The 19,887-nt window shown below is 37.4% G+C and overlaps 1 protein-coding gene across 1 annotated transcript in view; it reads left to right on the plus strand.

Moving 5' to 3' along the window:
* LOC128646018 (cadherin-1) overlaps positions 1–19,887 on the plus strand; it is a 135,193-nt gene that overhangs the window by 46,011 nt on the left and 69,295 nt on the right. The window contains exons 3-9 of the mRNA XM_053699410.1: positions 2,087–2,301; positions 5,299–5,439; positions 5,681–5,836; positions 5,942–6,086; positions 6,569–6,744; positions 6,952–7,080; positions 8,813–8,995. Coding sequence (XP_053555385.1) covers positions 2,087–2,301; positions 5,299–5,439; positions 5,681–5,836; positions 5,942–6,086; positions 6,569–6,744; positions 6,952–7,080; positions 8,813–8,995 — 1,145 coding nt within the window. The remainder of the gene's footprint in view (positions 1–2,086; positions 2,302–5,298; positions 5,440–5,680; positions 5,837–5,941; positions 6,087–6,568; positions 6,745–6,951; positions 7,081–8,812; positions 8,996–19,887) is intronic.

Raw genomic sequence — 19,887 nt, forward strand, 5'->3', positions numbered from 1 at the left:
GCGATGTGCAAAAAAAGCAGTGAAAAACCCATTATCGCTCACGCACAACTGTTAGCACGCCACTGGTAATCTGATTTTTTTTTTCTTATTCAAGAACAGCAATGCTTTGTGGTTTCTAAGCAGGCTTTTCACTATCGTTAATGTGACAGTAAAATGCTCTAAGAAATGTAAACATATTTTTTAAAGGGAACTGTACAGTAAAATAGTTTTCCCCATAATCTATTTTCAGTGACTTGTAATACAATTTGCAGATTATATGATGTATTGGAAATTGTTCATTTAGGTTTATTTATTCATATGAAATAACTGGTGAAAATATAACCCATTCAAATAGGCTGAGCTTTCAGAAAGCTCACACATTCATCTTATCTTGTTCTTTATACACAGACATCCTTATCTCTCTGGCCAGTACTGAGAGAGAGCGCAAATGAAAATTGAAAAGTTTAGTACCTACATCTTCTTCCGCCCCACCCACATTGGGAATAAGATTACTGCTGCTGTCTTGTTTACAAAACCTTTCTTTTAAATTTATTGCAGTATTCTTATTTCAGTATATGTGGTTGATTAAACAGGAAAAACAACTATTTGAAAAGATAAAATATAGGTAAAAAGAGCAATTTGTAAAACAATATAGAATATTCCATCAGGTAAAAGTGATCATTGCGAACACATTAAAGGGGAAAACATTTTTCAGTACAATTTCCCTTTAATTACATTTTTATTTGTACACTGTTTCACTATGTTATCTGCCATTGGAAAACAGTCTTATCAGTTTGTTTGTTTGTTTGACTCAGATCGTATAGTATAACAAACTGAACTTTCTCTTTACAAGGCTAATTAAAATATTGTCTCAGTGGAATGATACTTTTATTACACAATAGATGCAACAATCATTCATCCTGTGTCACCATATAGTATCACATTATCTTTATTAGACAGTCGCATCTCGCATGTTAAATTTCACTTATTATGAAAGAGGAAACTGAACCTATTTCAGGAATTTTAGCTTTGCTTTGAATTTCAAGTCACAGCTTGCTATTTGTGTCAGAACATGCTACCAGCATTCTGTATACAACACAGTTTCACTGCAGCCGTTCCTTATACTGTGGAACAGAAACTAATTAAATGAATTGTCTGACAAGTCAAAACTCACTCCTATACAGATAGAAGATGTGCAGGGTCAGAAACAGATGTCTTACACTGACACCTAGTGGTAGAAACTGGTATTGTGTGAGATTGAAAATGCTTTTTTATGTCAAAGTCCTAGAAAACTGTTAAACATATTATTATTATTATTATCATTATCTCATATTCCCCAGCGCTAACATAGCAATAAACAGCTTGTATTGTGTGTTTCCAGAATCTCGCATATACATAAAAGCTAACTTATTCTGCTTGTAATGTTTTAAACTCTCTTGGGCTGTGACATCCTCCTATATATATTTATTTTATATTAAGTCTTTGTTAAAGAAACACTAAAGTCATAAGTTTCAGGATTCAGATAGATCATGCAATTTAAAATCAAAATCAAAATAATGTGCACAATATTTTTTTTGCATGCACAGTTTTTGAGCATAGGCAAAACATCACAGTATGTACATATATGCGTTTGTAAATGGCTGATGGCTGTCACATGATACAGGGCGCATGGAATGTGGAGGTAGTTTTGAAAGTTGTCAGAAAAAAAAGGAACTACTCATCTGGAATCAGATTGTTATTACATTGTATTTTTATTATGTATATATTAATTATTCATTTCTGTAATCCTTTAATATTTTACTACATGTGCATTGTATTACAACCAGTGTTCCCTCTAAGGCCACAGTTTGTGAGCAGCCCTGCAGTGAAACAGTTAAGGGAACCATAACTTATAGTCTGCATTGTGTAATGTTTGTTAACTGGTTCACTGCTGGGCTGCTCACAAAGTGTGGCCTTAGAGAGAACACTGATCACAACATATAATTGTTCATTTATTCGGTAATAACAAATGTGGTGATTCTTCTACTGCCTATTTTTGTGCTGTTGATTTGATAAAGTGATGTATTGAGCGCCCCTTTTGATTAATCTTCTTATCCTGTTCTCACAGTGGGAATGAATGGGTGCGATTCGCTGCCGGAGATACGATATGTTTCTGAGGATGCAGATTTTAAAGTCCAGGAAGATGGCATAGTGTTGGCAAAGCATCATATCAAGCTGCATAAACCCAAAAGAAGCTTCCGTATTGATGCTTGGGAGGGCAGAGGTTTTATTCAATCTGCTGTTGTTACTTTGCAGAGAGAAAATCACCACCATGAAAAACAGGTGAGCTCACTGATCTGACACTTAAAAAAGTCTGTAAATCTGGGATTATTTGCTAATAAGGAGCCTTCCGTTAATTCCATCAAAATTCCCATGTGCAATGCCCAACGTGGCTTTTTGCAGGGCTTTAAAGGGATATAAAAGTGCAGAGAGAAAAAGAAAATGCTCTTATATGTAATTATTGCACTGTTGCTTGCATATAACTGTTTAACCGCTTGAAAAGAGTTAAACACATTGTTAAAATTAGCCCTAGAGCAGCAACTGGGAGTTAGCCGGTGATTGGTTACCATGCATATAAACCTCTTGTCAATGTCTTCAGCTAGGTCCCAGTAGTACATTGCTGTTCTGGAGATGTCTAACAATCTGTTTAAAGGACCGCTAATTACAGTAGAACTGCATCAATAACAAGTGCATAGTAAAAAGAGAATGCATTAACACTTTGAATTTCAAATAAGGAGTTGATTTTTTTTTTTTTTTTGGCAAATGTATTTGCTCTCCCATTTTTCAGCCCCCTGTATCATGTGACAGCCATCAGCCAATCACAGACCAATATACGTAAACACCATGAGCGTGTGCACATGCTCAGTAGCAGCAGATGCTTTAGAAAGTGTGTATATAAAAAGACTGCAAAATTTGATTAATATAAGTAAATTGGAAATTTGGCAGGGCTATACAAATAAATGATAATAGTAATAATGTTCTATCTGAATCATGAAAGTTTATTTTGCCTTTAGTGTCCCTGTAACCCCTTTGCAGCAGTTATATCCAAGAAACAGTGCAATGATAAATAAAATGCATTAAAACAATAGAGCAATTCCCTTTAAAATTAAAGGCAGCTTTTCAACAATGCTTTTAACAAAGTCTTGAGTACTAGTTGGGAGCAGTGATGGCGCAATATATAATCTTGTTAAAATTCTTGTGGCAAAACTGGTGCCTAGTGGTAGTTCTATGTGAGTGCTGGGCTATACCTTGTATCATATGTATTAATCAATGTAACTGGCCTCAGTTCTATATATTAAGCTATTCATGCTCTCTATTTTATAATCTGTATGCCTTGCAAAATACTGATATATAGATAAATATAGCCTGTTTTAGCAGATAACGTTTATTCGATTTTGTAACACTAATTAATATATATGATACAATGTATAGCTCAGCTATATGGCCAGATAACAACAAGAATTTGTGAGCCTGTAAAAATGTGGCCCTTAGTAGTCCTACACATATTATAGACTAGATTGTAGAAATGGCTAAACGTATATAGCCAAGGCTTATTTAACTGCTGTTTCACTACTGTATATCTCCATTCGGTCTGTCTACTACCAACTATCTATGATTGATCTTGATACCCATTTGTCAGCGCCAAAGTCTAGGGTGGGGGAGCAATCAGCCATGTATTTATTGTTTGTAAAACATATTCTAGCACCATGCTGATTTTGTATTTTTAATTTACAACAATAAAATTTGTATATAATTGAGCCAGTCTGGATATTTCTTAAAGTGTCGGTAAACCTAAAATATAATGTTATATAATTCTGCACATAGTGCAGAATTATATAAAATTATATTAGTGCTATCGTTATAAAACGTAATTTTCCCTTTTAATTTTTTTAAAATATGACAGGTTTTCAGACCCGCTCTTCTGAGCGGGTCTGTTTTTATTACACAGCACATCGGGCCAGCTGTATAGTCACAGCCTGGCCCGACCGCGCCATAACACTAAGTGCAGCTCGCTCCTGCTGTCAGACAGAGCAGGAGCGAGCTGCACTTAGTGTATACAGCTGGCCCGATGCGCTGTGTAATAAAAACAGACCCACTCAGAAGAGCGCAGAGACCGGGTCTGAAAACCTGTCATATTTTTAAAAAATTAAAAGGGAATATTAAGTTTTATAACGATAGCGCTAATATAATGTTATATAATTCTGCACTATGTGCAGAATTATATAACATTATATTTTAGGTTTACTGTCCCTTTAACTATTGGAGGAAAAAAACTTACAAAACCCCATTGAAAAGACTATAATATAAATGTTCTTATTTTTTCCACGTTTCATTAGATTCTTTTGCTTTGTTTACTAATTTGAGTGAATTAGAAGCAAAAAAAAAAAGTTCAACCAGTATTCTCCAAAATGGTCTTTAAAAATTATACTTAAAGGGACACTGAACCCAAATTTTTTTCTTTTGGGATTCAGATAAAGCATGCAATTTTAAGCAACTTTCTAATTGACTCCTATTATCAAATTGTCTTCATTATCTTGGTATCTTTATTTGAAATGCAAGAATGTAAGTTTAGATGCCTGCCAAACTGGGTTGTTCTTGCTGATTGGTGGATAAATTTACCCACCAATAAACAAGTGCTTTCCATGGTCCTGAACCAAAAAAATAGATTAGATGCCTTCTTTTTCAAATAAAGAAAGCAAGAGAACGAAGACAAATTGATAATAGGTGTAAATTAGAAAGTTGCTTAAATTTGCATGCTCTATCTGAATCATGAAAGAAATAATGTGGGTTCAGTGTCCCTTTAAAGTGATTGTAAACTTTAAGGAATTAAAGCCCAGTATCTAAAAATACTCTTTAAAAACAGGGGCACTTTAATTCATTAAACTAAAACTTTTTTTAAAAAAAAATACCTACCTTTTCGTTATGGTAAACAGACTGCCGATCCTCTGCCCACATCTCCTTCTGTATTTAGCATATTGATGACGAATCCGGCTTCCTCCAATCGTTGCGTGCACCCATTGGCGTCCAGCTTGTGGGGTATGCAACGATTGGAGGAACCCGGATTTGTCATCGATATGCAATTTACAGAAGGAGATGAGAGATGATGATCGTCTGTATGTTAACGTCATTTTAAGTATTTTTAGATACTGGGTTTTAATTCCTTAAACTTTATTACAATCACTAAAAGTATTTGTGGTGAAATTTTCAAACATAACCTTGTCGAATACAACCAATAAAATTTGCTGTTTTGAATCATGTTTCAAGTCTTTCTATCAATAGGATCATTCAGGGTCTGACAATCATGCTGGACATCTCCATAAACCTAAACATGGGTTAAAAAGACAGAAGAGAGATTGGGTCATTCCTCCTATGTCAGTTCCTGAGAATGAAAGAGGTCCATTTCCCAAAAATATAGTACAGGTATGTACATTTGCACTTCTGGAATGCAGTGTTCAGACTGATTTCAGATGTTACTATTTTATCTTGCACAATATACACAAATTACTGAAAAAGATTATTAACAGAGATGAGGTGTGTGTGTGTGTGTGTGTGTGTGTGTTAATATATTTATTAGCAATTCATTAAAGTTTCACCCTTGAAAAAAGTAGTAATAATTTTAAACAATGCCATTAAATGAAAAAGTTTAACCTTTGTTTAACAGATTAAGTCCAGTAGAGCTAAGGAGATCAAGGTGTACTATAGCATCACTGGACAGGGAGCTGATACCCCACCTGTTGGAGTTTTCGCAATCGATAGGGAAACTGGTTGGCTTAAGGTGAACAAACCACTGGACAGAGAAGACATTGATTATTACACTGTGAGTATAGCTTATGCTTGCCTTGCAAACTACATTATTGACAAAAGCTAGAAGAGAGTCTGTGTGATGCAGATCTTACATGAAAACATTTTCCCCCCCTTTAAGCTGTTTTCCCATGCGGTGTCAATAAATGGAGAAAAAGTGGAAGATCCTATGGAGATTATCATAAAAGTGACTGATCAGAATGATAACCCCCCAGTGTTTACAGAGGTGGTATTTGAAGGTTCTGTGCCTGAGGGATCTCGACCAGGTGGGTTGCGTAGTTACTAGTTGTTTCAGTATTGTTGGGATTTCAAACATTTAAATGGAGACTCAGCTGCAAAATTTTCTGTCTTTAATAAAAAAAGAACTGCATATAAACTTGCTGATTTTAATGAATTTTTTTTGTATACACAAACTAAAATTAATATAAATGTATCAGTTTTGTACTTCCTTCAAATTCCCATTGGCTGATAGGTACTTCCTGCAAATTCCCATTGGCTGATACGTACTTCCTGCTAATCCCCATTGGCTGATAGGTACTTCCTGCTAATGCTCATTGAGTGTTAGAAGGAAGTACATATAAGGCAATGGACATTGGTAGGAAGTGCACAATTATTACTTATTAATTCATTTTACCAAATAAGGTTAACATATTCAAATGCTGCGCCTTAATATAGATGTAATAGTATTTTGTAGTACAGCGTCTCTTTAATGGAAATAGCTACTTACTAGAGCTCTCTGATTTTTAAGGTACTCCTGTGATGACAGTAACCGCAACCGATGCTGATGATGCTATTGACACTTACAACGGCGTGATCACTTATTCTATTGTTGACCAGGAACCAAAGGAGCCTACTAACCAGATGTTCACAATTAATGCAGACACTGGACTTATTAGTGTTATTGCAACAGGGCTAGACCGAGAGGTTTGTGATCTTTTGTTTGTTTTATAAGCCATAATCTTTGTACAATCTTTGTCTAAATCTTTATTCTTCTTAGCTCTGGTTACATTTTACATGTTGAAGCTTGTGTTTCTCAACGAGATGATTTGGTAACCAGCAGAATACAAACAACTTCCTATTAATATCTTTTAACAGCTATAATATAGAAAACTTTTTTTTTCTCTCTTTCAGAAATATCCAGAGTACACTTTGACTTTAAAAGCTACAGATTTACAAGGTGCCGGGCTTGCTGCTACTGGAAAAGCCGTAATCAAAGTTACAGACACCAATGACAATCCACCTATATTTAACCCAACAACTGTAAGTCAACAATTCCTTTTAAATTCTATATATTTCTTTTAAAGAAACATTTCTAGGAGTTACATGCACAAAATTTCTCTCTTTGTACACAAACACACCATGTCTAGAGAAATACTGCAGTGTATGAAGCCTTAAAGGGATATAATACAGCATTAATAACATGTTGTAATGTTTCAGCCAGCAGCAATATATTTAGCAGCCAATCACCAACTGATGTAGCTCCTGACTGAACTTTAAAGGGACATTAAAACATTTTGCAATTACAAGACATTTATTTAGTTGTGCAATACATTTAACAGTCAGGCGATTTGTCCCTTGGCCACTTGGGTCTGTTTCTGTAACATTCTGGTTCGTAAAGGAATATTACAGAACTAGCAATATATTTAGTGTTAACAAAATGATGCATCACAGATCACACAGGGATAAATTATTAGCTGATGCTGTTAATATTTTATGTGAAACAAATGCTGTTCCAGCCATGTTGCACATTAATTCTATTTCATGATCTTGTAGGCCGATGTCTTGTGGTGGTCTGTGTACTGTATGTTTTCTCCAAGTGCAAAGAACCAAAGTTTATGTTATGTTTATGCTTTAAGCAGGCTGCTAGACAGACAAATAACTTGCTAGACAGACAAAGCACTCTAGCACTGCTACAATTAAACTTTTAACAAAATATGTATTGTTCTTAAAATGTGCGTGTGCACTATTTAATGCACATACATCTGATTGATAACTTGCATTTCAGTATCTAGTAACAATATTACAGCACAACATGGCTACTAGGTGTTTAATTCTTGTCTGCCTCTTTTATTTTTTGATTTTTTTTTTGTGTTTGTATAATTAAAGGGATATGTACTGTAAAATTGTTTTCCCCTTAATGTGTTTATGATTACTTGTTGTTTTACCAGCTGCAGAATATAAAATGTATGGGAAATTTCTCCTTTATGTTTATTTTTGTATACAAAAATAGCTTTCTCAGGGAATTTTAAAATCGCATCCCAATGAAATGGGCTGAGTTTCGAGGATAAAGGAGATATCATTAGCTTATCACTCTATATTTACAGGAAATTCACCTTCACTCTATACACAATGAGAACAATAGAAAATTAAGATATATCTGTTGCTCCCACCCACTGGGGTGTGATTAATTTTAAACATTCTTGTTTACATAGTTTTTTTAACCAGTATTTAAGTATTGCAATGGTTAGTATACAACAGGCAAAAACCGCTTTTTCAAAATACACAATAAAGGTAAAGAAGCTATTTGTAAACATATTAAGACACTCCAGCAGATTAAATGGATCATTAAAGTGGAGGGAAAAGGGGGCAGTTGGGATCTCTTGCCAAATATTTGCCCAGGGGCCCTGGTTGGTCTCAGTCTGCCCCTTGGAACATATATGTAACAGGGTTAGGTTTGAAAAGTCTGCACTGTCTACTTACAGTTTTCAGCATTATAAAACCTATAGTTTTCATAGTTAAATTATAGGAAATGTGGTAAAATAAAGAAATAAGTATATTGCAAAGAGTTTTTTTTTTTTTTTTTTTTTAACTAGGCATAATAAAACATTTTATATTACAATCTTAAAGGGTTTCAAATCCCTTTTTAGGTGTTTTCTCAATCACTTTTCAGGGATTAAATACATTGAGGGAATATATGGAATGTAGTAAATTTATGCCTCTCTGGGAAATGTGTATTATGGAAAATCTTACAGTACCATCTGTTTACTCTCAGTATACTGCAACTGTCCCGGAAAATGATGTGGGCTATGAAGTTGAGCGCTTGACATGCACAGATGAAGATATCGTGGGTTCGGATGCCTGGAAAGCTGTGTATAGGATTATAAGGGGAAACGAGGCAAACTTTTTTGCTGTCACAACAGTTGAAGACAACAACGGTCTTTTAAAAACCATCAAGGTAAACTGAGTTAATGATCTATTGTTTATATATGGGCTTAATAAATCTGTATTCGCTGCTGTCTATACAAAAACAAAAAGTATTATTAATGCACATTATTATTGTTCTTTTTATTTACAAAGCACCAAGAATGAAACTATACATTATAATGTAAATAATTACACCAAGTGTGAATGGATGGAGATTTAATGATAAATAAGGTAGAGTTAGATGTTGATGGTGTTCATTGATTTCTCTGTCGTACCTTCAACTTCATCTTCCTAGACCTCAGCCTCCTTGGCTTATAATTTGTGTATGAATGCGCATTAGCCCACTAGTCCTAGACTAGTAAAAAAGGTCACTGAAAACTTGTATAGTAATAGAAGAAAGACCAATACGCACTCCCTGCTGTTTTCATAGAAAATTTTATTTAAAGGGATGGTCAACACCAGAAATGTTGTTGTTTTAGAAGATAGATAATCCCTTTATTACCCATTCCCCAGTTTTGCATAACCAACACAGTTATAATAATACACTTTTTACCTATCTAAGCCTCTGCAAACTGCCCCCTTATTTCAGTTCTTTTGACAGACTTGCATTTTAGCCAATCAGTGCTCACTCCTTGGTAACTTCACGTGGGCAAGCTCAATGTTATCTATATGAAACAGATGAACTGACACCCTCTAGTGGTGAAAAACTGTCAAAATGCATTTAGATTAGAGACGGCCTTCAAGGTCTAAGAAATTAGCATATGAACCTCCTAGGTTTAGATTTTAACTAAGAATACCAAGAGAACAAAGCAACATTGGTGATAAAAGTTATTTAAAATTAAATGCTCTATCTAAATCATGAAAGTTTTTTTTGAGACTTGACTGTCCCTTTAATAGGTGGCATTTAGGAAAAAAAACTCCCCTTTCTCATACCAACCAAATTAACACAAATAGAGAATATTTACACTCTAAGATCCACCCCAAACACAGAAAACTGCCCTATGTTCTATGTAGGGATGGGTGAATGTTGTGCAACATTCAAATGTAATATTCTATTATAATTTTTCTAATAATTAGATTAAAATTATGCAATATTCAAATTATAAAATTTTTAATTTATATATTTTGTTATAGTATTTCTAATCCTCTCTTTAAAGGGACACTGAACCCCAAATTTCTCTTGTAAGGTGTATCCAGTCCACGGATCATCCATTACTTGTGGGATATTCTCATTCCCAACAGGAAGTTGCAAGAGGACACCCACAGCAGAGCTGTCCATATAGCTCCTGCCCTAACTGCCATATCCAGTCATTCTCTTGCAACTCTCAACAAACATGGAGGTAGTAAAAGAGAAGTGGTAGAAGAATCTGCCTGTGATTTCTATGATCTTAGCAGGTTGTAACTAAGATCCATTGCTGTTCTCACACATGACTGAAGGGAGAGATTACTTCAGCGGGGGAATGGCGTGCAGGTTATCCTGCTATGAGGTATGTGCAGTTAAGATTTTTCTAGAAGATGTGAATGCTAGAAAATGCTGCTGATGCCAAATTAATGTAAGGTAAGCATAGCGACTGGTATCATGCTTACTTTCTGAGGTAATACTCTTTTATATTTACAATATAAAACGTTTGCTGGCATGTTTAAACGTTTTTATATATACTTTGGTGATAAAACTTTATTGGGGCCTAGTTTTTTCCACATGGCTGGCTTAAATTTGCCTAGAAACAGTTTCCTGAGGCTTTCCACTGTGTTACTATGAGTGGGAGGGGCCTAATTTAGTGCTTTTTTGTGCAGTAAATTTTACAGACTGAGACATTCAGCTTCCTCCAAGGGTCTCCTGAATGCTATAGGACATCTCTAAAGGACCCTTAGGCTTTCCAAAATCGTTTGTTGGGGAAGGTAGGCCCACAGAAAGGCTGTAGCAGTTTGGTGTAAACGTCTTTATCGTTTTTTTTGATCCGGTTTTTGAACTAAGGGGTTAATCATCCATTTGCAAGTGGGTGCAATGCTCTGTTAGCTTATTATACACACTCTAAAAATGTTGTTTGATTTACTGCCTTTTTTCACTGTTTTTCAAATTCTGACAAAATTTGTTTCTCTTAAAGGCACAGTACCGTTTATTATATTTGCTTGATAACTTGATTTAAAGTGTTTTCCAAGCTTGCTAGTCTCATTGCTAGTCTGTATAAACATGTCTGACATAGAGGAAACTCCTTGTTCATTATGTTTAAAAGCCATTGTGGAGCCCCCTCTTAGAATATGTACCAAATGTACTGATTTCACTTTAAGCAATAAAGATCATATTCTGTCTTTAAAAAATGTATCACCGGAGGAATCTGACGAGGGGGAAGTTATGCCGACTAACTCTCCCCACGTGTCAGATCCTTTGACTCCCGCTCAAGGGACTCACGCTCAAATGGCGCCAACTACATCTAGGGCGCCCATAGCGTTTACTTTACAAGACATGGCAGTAGTCATGGATAATACACTGTCAGCGGTATTAGCCAGACTACCTGAATTTAAAGGAAAGCGAGATAGCTCTGGAGTTAGACGAAATACAGAGCATACTGACGCTTTAAGAGCTATGTCTGATAATGCCTCACAATATGCAGAAGCTGAAGGAGAGCTTCTTTCTGTGGGTGATGTTTCTGACTCAGGGAAGATGATGCAACCTGATTCTGATATTTCTACATTTAAATTTAAGCTTGAACAACTCCACGTTTTACTCAGGGAGGTTTTAGCTGCTCTGAATGACTGTGATACAATTGCAGTGCCAGAGAAATTGTGTAGACTGGATAAATACTATGCAGTGCTGGTGTGTACTGATATTTTTCCAATACCTAAAAGGTTTACAGAAATTATTTCTAAGGAATGGGATAGACCAGGTGTGCCGTTCTCTCCCCCTCCTATTTTTAGAAAAATGTTTCCAATAGACGCCACCACACGGGACTTATGGCAGACAGTTCCTAAGGTGGAGGGAGCAGTTTCTACTCTAGCAAAGCGTACTACTATCCCTGTCGAGGACAGTTGTGCTTTCTTAGATCCAATGGATAAAAAGTTAGAGGGTTACCTTAAGAAAATGTTTATTCAACAAGGTTTTATCCTACAGCCCCTTGCATGCATTGCTCCTGTCACTGCTGCTGCGGCATTCTGGTTTGAGTCTCTGGAAGAGGCTTTACAGGTAGCGACTCCATTGGATGACATACTTGACAAGCTTAGAGCACTTAAGCTAGCCAATTCTTTTGTTTCTGATGCCATTGTTCATTTGACTAAACTAACGGCTAAGAATTCTGGTTTTGCTATCCAGGCGCGCAGAGCGCTATGGCTTAAATCATGGTCAGCTGACGTTACTTCAAAATCTAAGCTGCTTAACATTCCCTTCAAGGGGCAGACCCTATTTGGGCCTGGTTTGAAGGAGATTATTGCTGATATCACTGAAGGAAAAGGTCATGCCCTTCCTCAGGATAGGTCCAAATCAAGGGCCAAACAGTCTAATTTTCGTGCCTTTCGAAACTTCAAGGCAAGTGCGGCATCAACTTCCTCTAATGCAAAACAAGAGGGAACTTTTGCTCAGTCCAAGAAGGTCTGGAGACCTAACCAGACCTGGAACAAGGGTAAGCAGGCCATAAAGCCTGCTGCTGCCTCTAAGACAGCATGAAGGAACGGCCCCCTATCCGATAACGGTTCTAGTAGGGGGCAGACTTTTGCTCTTCGCCCAGGCGTGGGCAAGAGATGTTCAGGATCCCTGGGCGTTGGAAATTATATCCCAGGGATATCTTCTGGACTTCAAGGCTTCCCCCCCAAAAGGGAGATTTCACCTTTCACAATTATCTGCAAACCAGATAAAGAGAGAGGCATTCTTACACTGTGTACAAAACCTCCTAGTTATGGGAGTGATCCATCCAGTTCCAAAGGAGGAACAGGGACAGGGTTTTTACTCAAATCTGTTTGTAGTTCCCAAAAAAGAGGGAACCTTCAGACCAATCTTGGATCTAAAGATCTTAAACAAATTCCTCAGAGTTCCATCATTCAAGATGGAGACTATTCGTACCATCCTACCTATGATCCAGGAGGGTCAATACATGACTACAGTGGATTTAAAGGATGCTTATCTTCACATTCCGATACACAAAGATCATCATCGGTTTCTCAGGTTTGCCTTCCTAGACAGGCATTACCAGTTTGTAGCTCTTCCCTTTGGGCTAGCTACAGCCCCAAGAATTTTTACAAAGGTTCTGGGGTCGCTTCTGGCGGTCCTAAGGCCGCGGGGCATAGCAGTGGCCCCTTATTTAGACGACATCCTAATTCAGGCGTCAAACTTCCAAATTGCCAAGTCTCATACGGACATAGTGTTGGCATTTCTGAGGTCGCATGTGTGGAAGGTGAACGAGGAAAAGAGTTCTCTATCCCCCCTTGCAAGAGTTTCCTTCCTAGGGACTCTGATAGATTCTGTAGAAATGAAAATTTTCCTGACGGAGTCCAGGTTATCAAAACTTCTAAATTCCTGCCGTGTTCTTTATTCCATTCCTCGCCCTTCGGTGGCTCAGTGCATGGAAGTAATCGGCTTAATGTTAGCGGTAATGGACATAGTGCCGTTTGCACGCCTACATCTCAGACCGCTGCAACTCTGCATGCTCAGTCAGTGGAATGGGGATTACACAGATTTGTTCCCTCTACTAAATCTGGATCAAGAGACCAGGGATTCTCTTCTCTGGTGGCTATCTCGGGTCCATCTGTCCAAAAGTATGACCTTTCGCAGGCCAGATTGGACAATTGTGATGACAGATGCCAGCCTTCTAGGTTGGGGTGCAGTCTGGAACTCCCTGAAGGCTCAGGGATCGTGGACTCAGGAGGAGTCACTCCTTCCAATAAACATTCTGGAACTAAGAGCGATATTCAATGCTCTTCAGGCTTGGCCTCATCTAGCGACAATGAGGTTCATCAGATTTCAGTCGGACAACATCACGACTATGGCTTACATCAACCATCAAGGGGGAACAAGGAGTTCCCTAGCGATGTTAGAAGTCTCAAAGATAATTCGCTGGGCAGAGATTCACTCTTGCCACCTATCAGCTATCCATATCCCAGGTGTAGAGAGACAGACTTTTCATCCGGGGGAGTGGGAACTCCATCCGGAGGTGTTTGCACAATTGGTGCATCGTTGGGGCAAACCAGAACTGGATCTTATGGTGTCTCGCCAGTACGCCAAGCTTCCTTGTTACTGATCCAGGTCCAGGGACCCCAGGGCAACGCTGATAGATGCTCTAGCAGCGCCTTGGTCCTTCAACCTGGCTTATGTGTTTCCACCGTTTCCTCTGCTCCCTTGTCTGATTGCCAAAATCAAGCAGGAGAGAGCATCAGTGATCTTGATAGCGCCTGCGTGGCCACGCAGGACTTGGTATGCAGATCTGGTGGACATGTCATTCTTTCCACCATGGACTCTGCCGCTGAGACAGGACCTTCTACTTCAGGGTCCTTTCAACCATCCAAATCTAATTTCTCTGAGGCTGACTGCCTGGAGATTGAACGCTTGATTTTATCAAAGCGTGGTTTCTCCGAGTCAGTCACTGATACCTTAATTCAGGCACGAAAGCCTGTCACCAGGAAAATCTATCATAAGATATGGCGGAAATATCTTTATTGGTGTGAATCCACGGGCTACTCATGGAGTAAGGTCAGGATTCCCAGGATATTATCTTTTCTCCAAGAAGGATTGGAGAAAGGATTGTCAGCTAGTTCCTTAAAGGGACAGATTTCTGCGCTATCTATTCTTTTGCACAAGCGTCTGGCGGATGTCCCAGACGTTCAGGCATTTTGTCAGGCTTTAGTTAGAATCAAGCCTGTGTTTAAACCTGTTGCTCCACCATGGAGTTTAAATTTGGTTCTTAAAGTTCTTCAGGGGGTTCCGTTTGAACCTCTTCATTCCATAGATATCAAACATTTATCTTGGAAAGTTATTTTTTTGGTAGCTATTTCCTCAGCTCGTAGAGTTTCCGAGTTATCTGCCTTACAATGTGATTCTCCTTATCTGATCTTCCATGCAGATAAGGTAGTTCTGCGTACCAAACCTGGGTTTTTACCTAAGGTGGTATCTAATAAGAATATCAATCAAGAGATTGTTGTTCCGTCTTTGTGTCCTAATCCTTCTTCAAAGAAGGAATGTCTATTACACAATCTGGACGTGGTTTGTGCTTTAAAGTTTTACTTACAAGCTACTAAAGATTTTCGTCAAACATCTGCTATGTTTGTTGTCTACTCTGGACAGAGCAGAGGTCAAAAGGCTTCGGCAACCTCTTTCTTTTTGGCTAAAAAACATAATCCGCTTAGCCTATGAGACTGCTGGCCAGCAGCCTCCAGAAAGGATTACAGCTCATTCTACTAGAGCTGTGGCTTCCACATGGGCCTTTAAAAATGAGGCTTCTGTTGAACAGATTTGCAAGGCGGCGACTTGGTCTTCGCTTCATACTTTTTCAAAATTCTACAAATTTTATACTTTTGCTTCTTCGGAGGCTATTTTTGGGAGAAAGGTTTTACAGGCAGTGGTACCTTCCGTTTAAGTACCTGCCTTGTCCCTCCCTTCATCCGTGTACTTTAGCTTTGGTATTGGTATCCCACAAGTAATGGATGATCCGTGGACTGGATACACCTTACAAGAGAAAAAAATAATTTATGCTTACCTGATAAATTTATTTCTCTTGTGGTGTATCCAGTCCATGGCCCGCCCTGTCATTTTAAGGCAGGTATTTTTTAATTTTAAACTACAGTCACCACTGCACCCTATGGTTTCTCCTTTCTCTGTTTGTTTTCGGTCGAATGACTGGATATGGCAGTTAGGGGAGGAGCTATATGGACAGCTCTGCTGTGGGTGTCCTCTTGCAACTTCCTGTTGGGAATGAGAATATCCCACAAGTAATGGATGATCCGTGGACTGGATACACCACAAGAGAAATAAATTTATCAGGTAAGCATAAATTATGTTTTTTCTTTTGTGATTCAGATAGAGCATGAATTTTTAAGCGACTTTCTAATTTACTCCTATTATCAAATTTTCTTTATTCTCTTGGTATCTTTATTTGAAATGCAAGAATCTAAGTTTAGATGCCGGCCCATTTTGGTGAACAACCTGAGTTGTCCTTGCTGATTGGTGGAAAAAATCCATCCACCAATAAAAAAGTGCTGTCCAGAGTTCTTAACCCAAAAAAGCTTAGATGGCTTTTATTTCAAATAAAGATAGCAAGAGAACAAAAAAAAATTGATAATAGGAGTAAATTAGAAAGTTGCTTAAAATTGCATGCTCTATCTGAATCACAAAAGAAAAAAAATTGGGCTCAGTGTCCCTTTAAATGTAATATTCAGATTATGCAATATTCGAAATAGAAACAATTAAGTTGATATATTTTTATCTATTATGTATCAATTTACTAAATTCCCTTCCACATGAACTATTGAACTTCTGAATAGTTTTTGTTAAATCGAATGTTTCATTCAAAATTTTGTATGTGGATATTCAATCTAATTATGAACATTTGAACATGAAAGTAATATTTGAAAACTGTGGATTTTCATTTTTATCAACAATTGTTTGTCCAAAACAAAGGTCCACAGGACTATTCATTCTACCAAACTAATTACACTTTCAGCACATACGCCTATTCCTAGTTCTATGGTTACACAGGGTGGTTTCTGTGTTTGGGGTGGGGCTTATGCTCCAAATAAACAGTGAGTGTGGGTTGCTCATAATAATAATAATAAAAAAAAAAAAAAAAAAAAAATAAAATAAAAAAAAAATAAAAATATATATATATATATATATATATATAAAATATATAGTCAAGATAGAAAAAATACCAGGGTATATGAGATTACCCTAGAACAGCAAGGGAATAAAAGGCACACATAAAAGACTTTCAAAAATTTATTAATAATAAGTTCCCAAAAACACATTTAAGTATATAGCGATATCTTATCTGTCAATTTCAGTCACCACTACAGATAGCAAAATCTAAAACATTTAAAGTGCACTGAGACCTAATTCTTTCCCTATACTATAGATCACAAAAAGACATCATAAACAGAAAGGGGTTAACCAAGAAACTTATGTTTATAGCGAATTGTACAAAAATCTAATGTTTATAGGACATTTATGATAAGTAGGCAAAATACATGTGATACATATGGCTGCAATCCAAACAGAGGTGAACTATATTTTGTATCAAAAAGCGCTTCTTTTACTCTTTGTATGTACCAGGGAATCTCCTCTTAAGGCAAATAAATGTGCCGCAATTAGTATTGCTGGATAAAGAGTCTCTAGCAAGTGTAGCAATTCAGTTGAAAAACACAGCATATACGGCATATACTTAGCTTAAGTCCTCCGGTTTTTGTTGTTTCCACTTGTCTTCAGCTTGCAAGCACCTGTGATGATTACTTGGCGTGTGACGTCAGCAATAGTGGGAGTGGTATAGCGTCACCAGGGACTGTGAGTGGCTGTAGACAGGAGGATCCAGTTGAATCGAATTTGCATCGTATATTCACCTATCGTATAGGCACAACTTCCATTGCACTCCAATAGCACACTCCTCAAACCACTTACTCCACTGTCGGAGTCACACCAGAAGAATTCGTAGCTCACTTGAAATGTACAGCTGCATGTATAGAGCCAAAATGTCTCTGAAGAAACATGAGATTCAGGGAAAAGGTCTAGACAGGTGCACTAGAAATCCTGGCCCACGGTACATTCAGCAGGTACCTGGGTTCTCATAAACACATAGTGCCAACGCACGTTTCTCCCCCACCTCCAGTATGTGTTACAGGGGATCATCAGGGCATGCCCTGATGATCCCCTGTAACACATACTGGAGGTGGGGGAGAAACGTGCGTTGGCACTATGTGTTTATGAGAACCCAGGTACCTGCTGAATGTACCGTGGGCCAGGATTTCTAGTGCACCTGTCTAGACCTTTTCCCTGAATCTCATGTTTCTTCAGAGACATTTTGGCTCTATACATGCAGCTGTACATTTCAAGTGAGCTACGAATTCTTCTGGTGTGACTCCGACAGTGGAGTAAGTGGTTTGAGGAGTGTGCTATTGGAGTGCAATGGAAGTTGTGCCTATACGATAGGTGAATATACGATGCAAATTCGATTCAACTGGATCCTCCTGTCTACAGCCACTCACAGTCCCTGGTGACGCTATACCACTCCCACTATTGCTGACGTCACACGCCAAGTAATCATCACAGGTGCTTGCAAGCTGAAGACAAGTGGAAACAACAAAAACCGGAGGACTTAAGCTAAGTATATGCCGTATATGCTGTGTTTTTCAACTGAATTGCTACACTTGCTAGAGACTCTTTATCCAGCAATACTAATTGCGGCACATTTATTTGCCTTAAGAGGAGATTCCCTGGTACATACAAAGAGTAAAAGAAGCGCTTTTTGATACAAAATATAGTTCACCTCTGTTTGGATTGCAGCCATATGTATCACATGTATTTTGCCTACTTATCATAAATGTCCTATAAACATTAGATTTTTGTACAATTCGCTATAAACATAAGTTTCTTGGTTAACCCCTTTCTGTTTATGATGTCTTTTTGTGATCTATAGTATAGGGAAAGAATTAGGTCTCAGTGCACTTTAAATGTTTTAGATTTTGCTATCTGTAGTGGTGACTGAAATTGACAGATAAGATATCGCTATATACTTAAATGTGTTTTTGGGAACTTATTATTAATAAATTTTTGAAAGTCTTTTATGTGTGCCTTTTATTCCCTTGCTGTTCTAGGGTAATCTCATATACCCTGGTATTTTTTCTATCTTGACTATATATTTTATATTTACTATAAGGGTGGCACCATTCAAAGCAAATTAGCAATATTACCTACTCTCTCACGCCCCCTAAATTTAGTATATATATATATATATATATATATATACATACACAGTGGGGCAAAAAAGTATTTAGTCAGCCACCAATTGTGCAAGTTCTCCCACTTAAGAAGATGAGAGGCCTGTAATTTTCATCATAGCCTATGATTCATAGGTATACCTCAACTATGAGAGACAAAATGTGGAAACAGATCCAGACAATCACATTGTCTGATTTGGAAAGAATTTATTTGCAAATTATGGTGGAAAATAAGTATTTGGTCACCTACAAACAAGCAAGATTTCTGGCTCTCACAGACCTGTATCTTCTTCTTTAAAGGGACAGTATACACTCATTTTCATATAACTGCATGTAATAGACACTACTATAAAGAATAAGATGCACAGATACTGATATACAAATCCAGTATAAAACTGTTTAAAAACTTACTTAAAAGCTCTCAGTTTAGCTCTGTTGAAAAGGTAGTTGGAAAGCCCATTGCAAGTGGGAAATAAGACACTCCCCCCTCCCCCTTCTTTTGCATATGAAAAGACCCTTTACACAAACAGGAGCAAGCTGGAGAAGGTAGCTGACAGTATTCAAATAAAACTTTGGGGCTTGGTTAGGAGTCTGAAAATCAGAGCAATGATATTTTAAAATAAGCAAAATTATACATTTTTTAAAAAAAAATAACTTTATGGGCTTTATAAAAAAATCATCTACAAAACATTTATGCAAAGAAAAAATGAGTGTATAATGGCCCTTTTAAGAGGCTCCTCTGTCCTCCACTCATTACCTGTATTAATGGCACCTGTTTGAACTTGTTATCGGTATAAAAGACACTTGTCCACAACCTCAAACTGTCACACTCCAAACTCCACTATGGTGAAGACCAAAGAGCTGTCAAAGGACACCAGAAACAAAATTGTAGACCTGCACCAGGCTGGGAAGACTGAATCTGCAATAGGCAAGAGGCTTGGTGTGAATAAATCAACTGTGGGAGCAATAATTATAAAATGGAAGACATACAAGACCACTGATAATCTCCCTCGATCT

The sequence above is a fragment of the Bombina bombina genome, chromosome 1 (genome assembly GCF_027579735.1).
Source record: "Bombina bombina isolate aBomBom1 chromosome 1, aBomBom1.pri, whole genome shotgun sequence".
In the NCBI taxonomy this organism is placed as follows: Eukaryota; Metazoa; Chordata; class Amphibia; order Anura; family Bombinatoridae; genus Bombina; species Bombina bombina.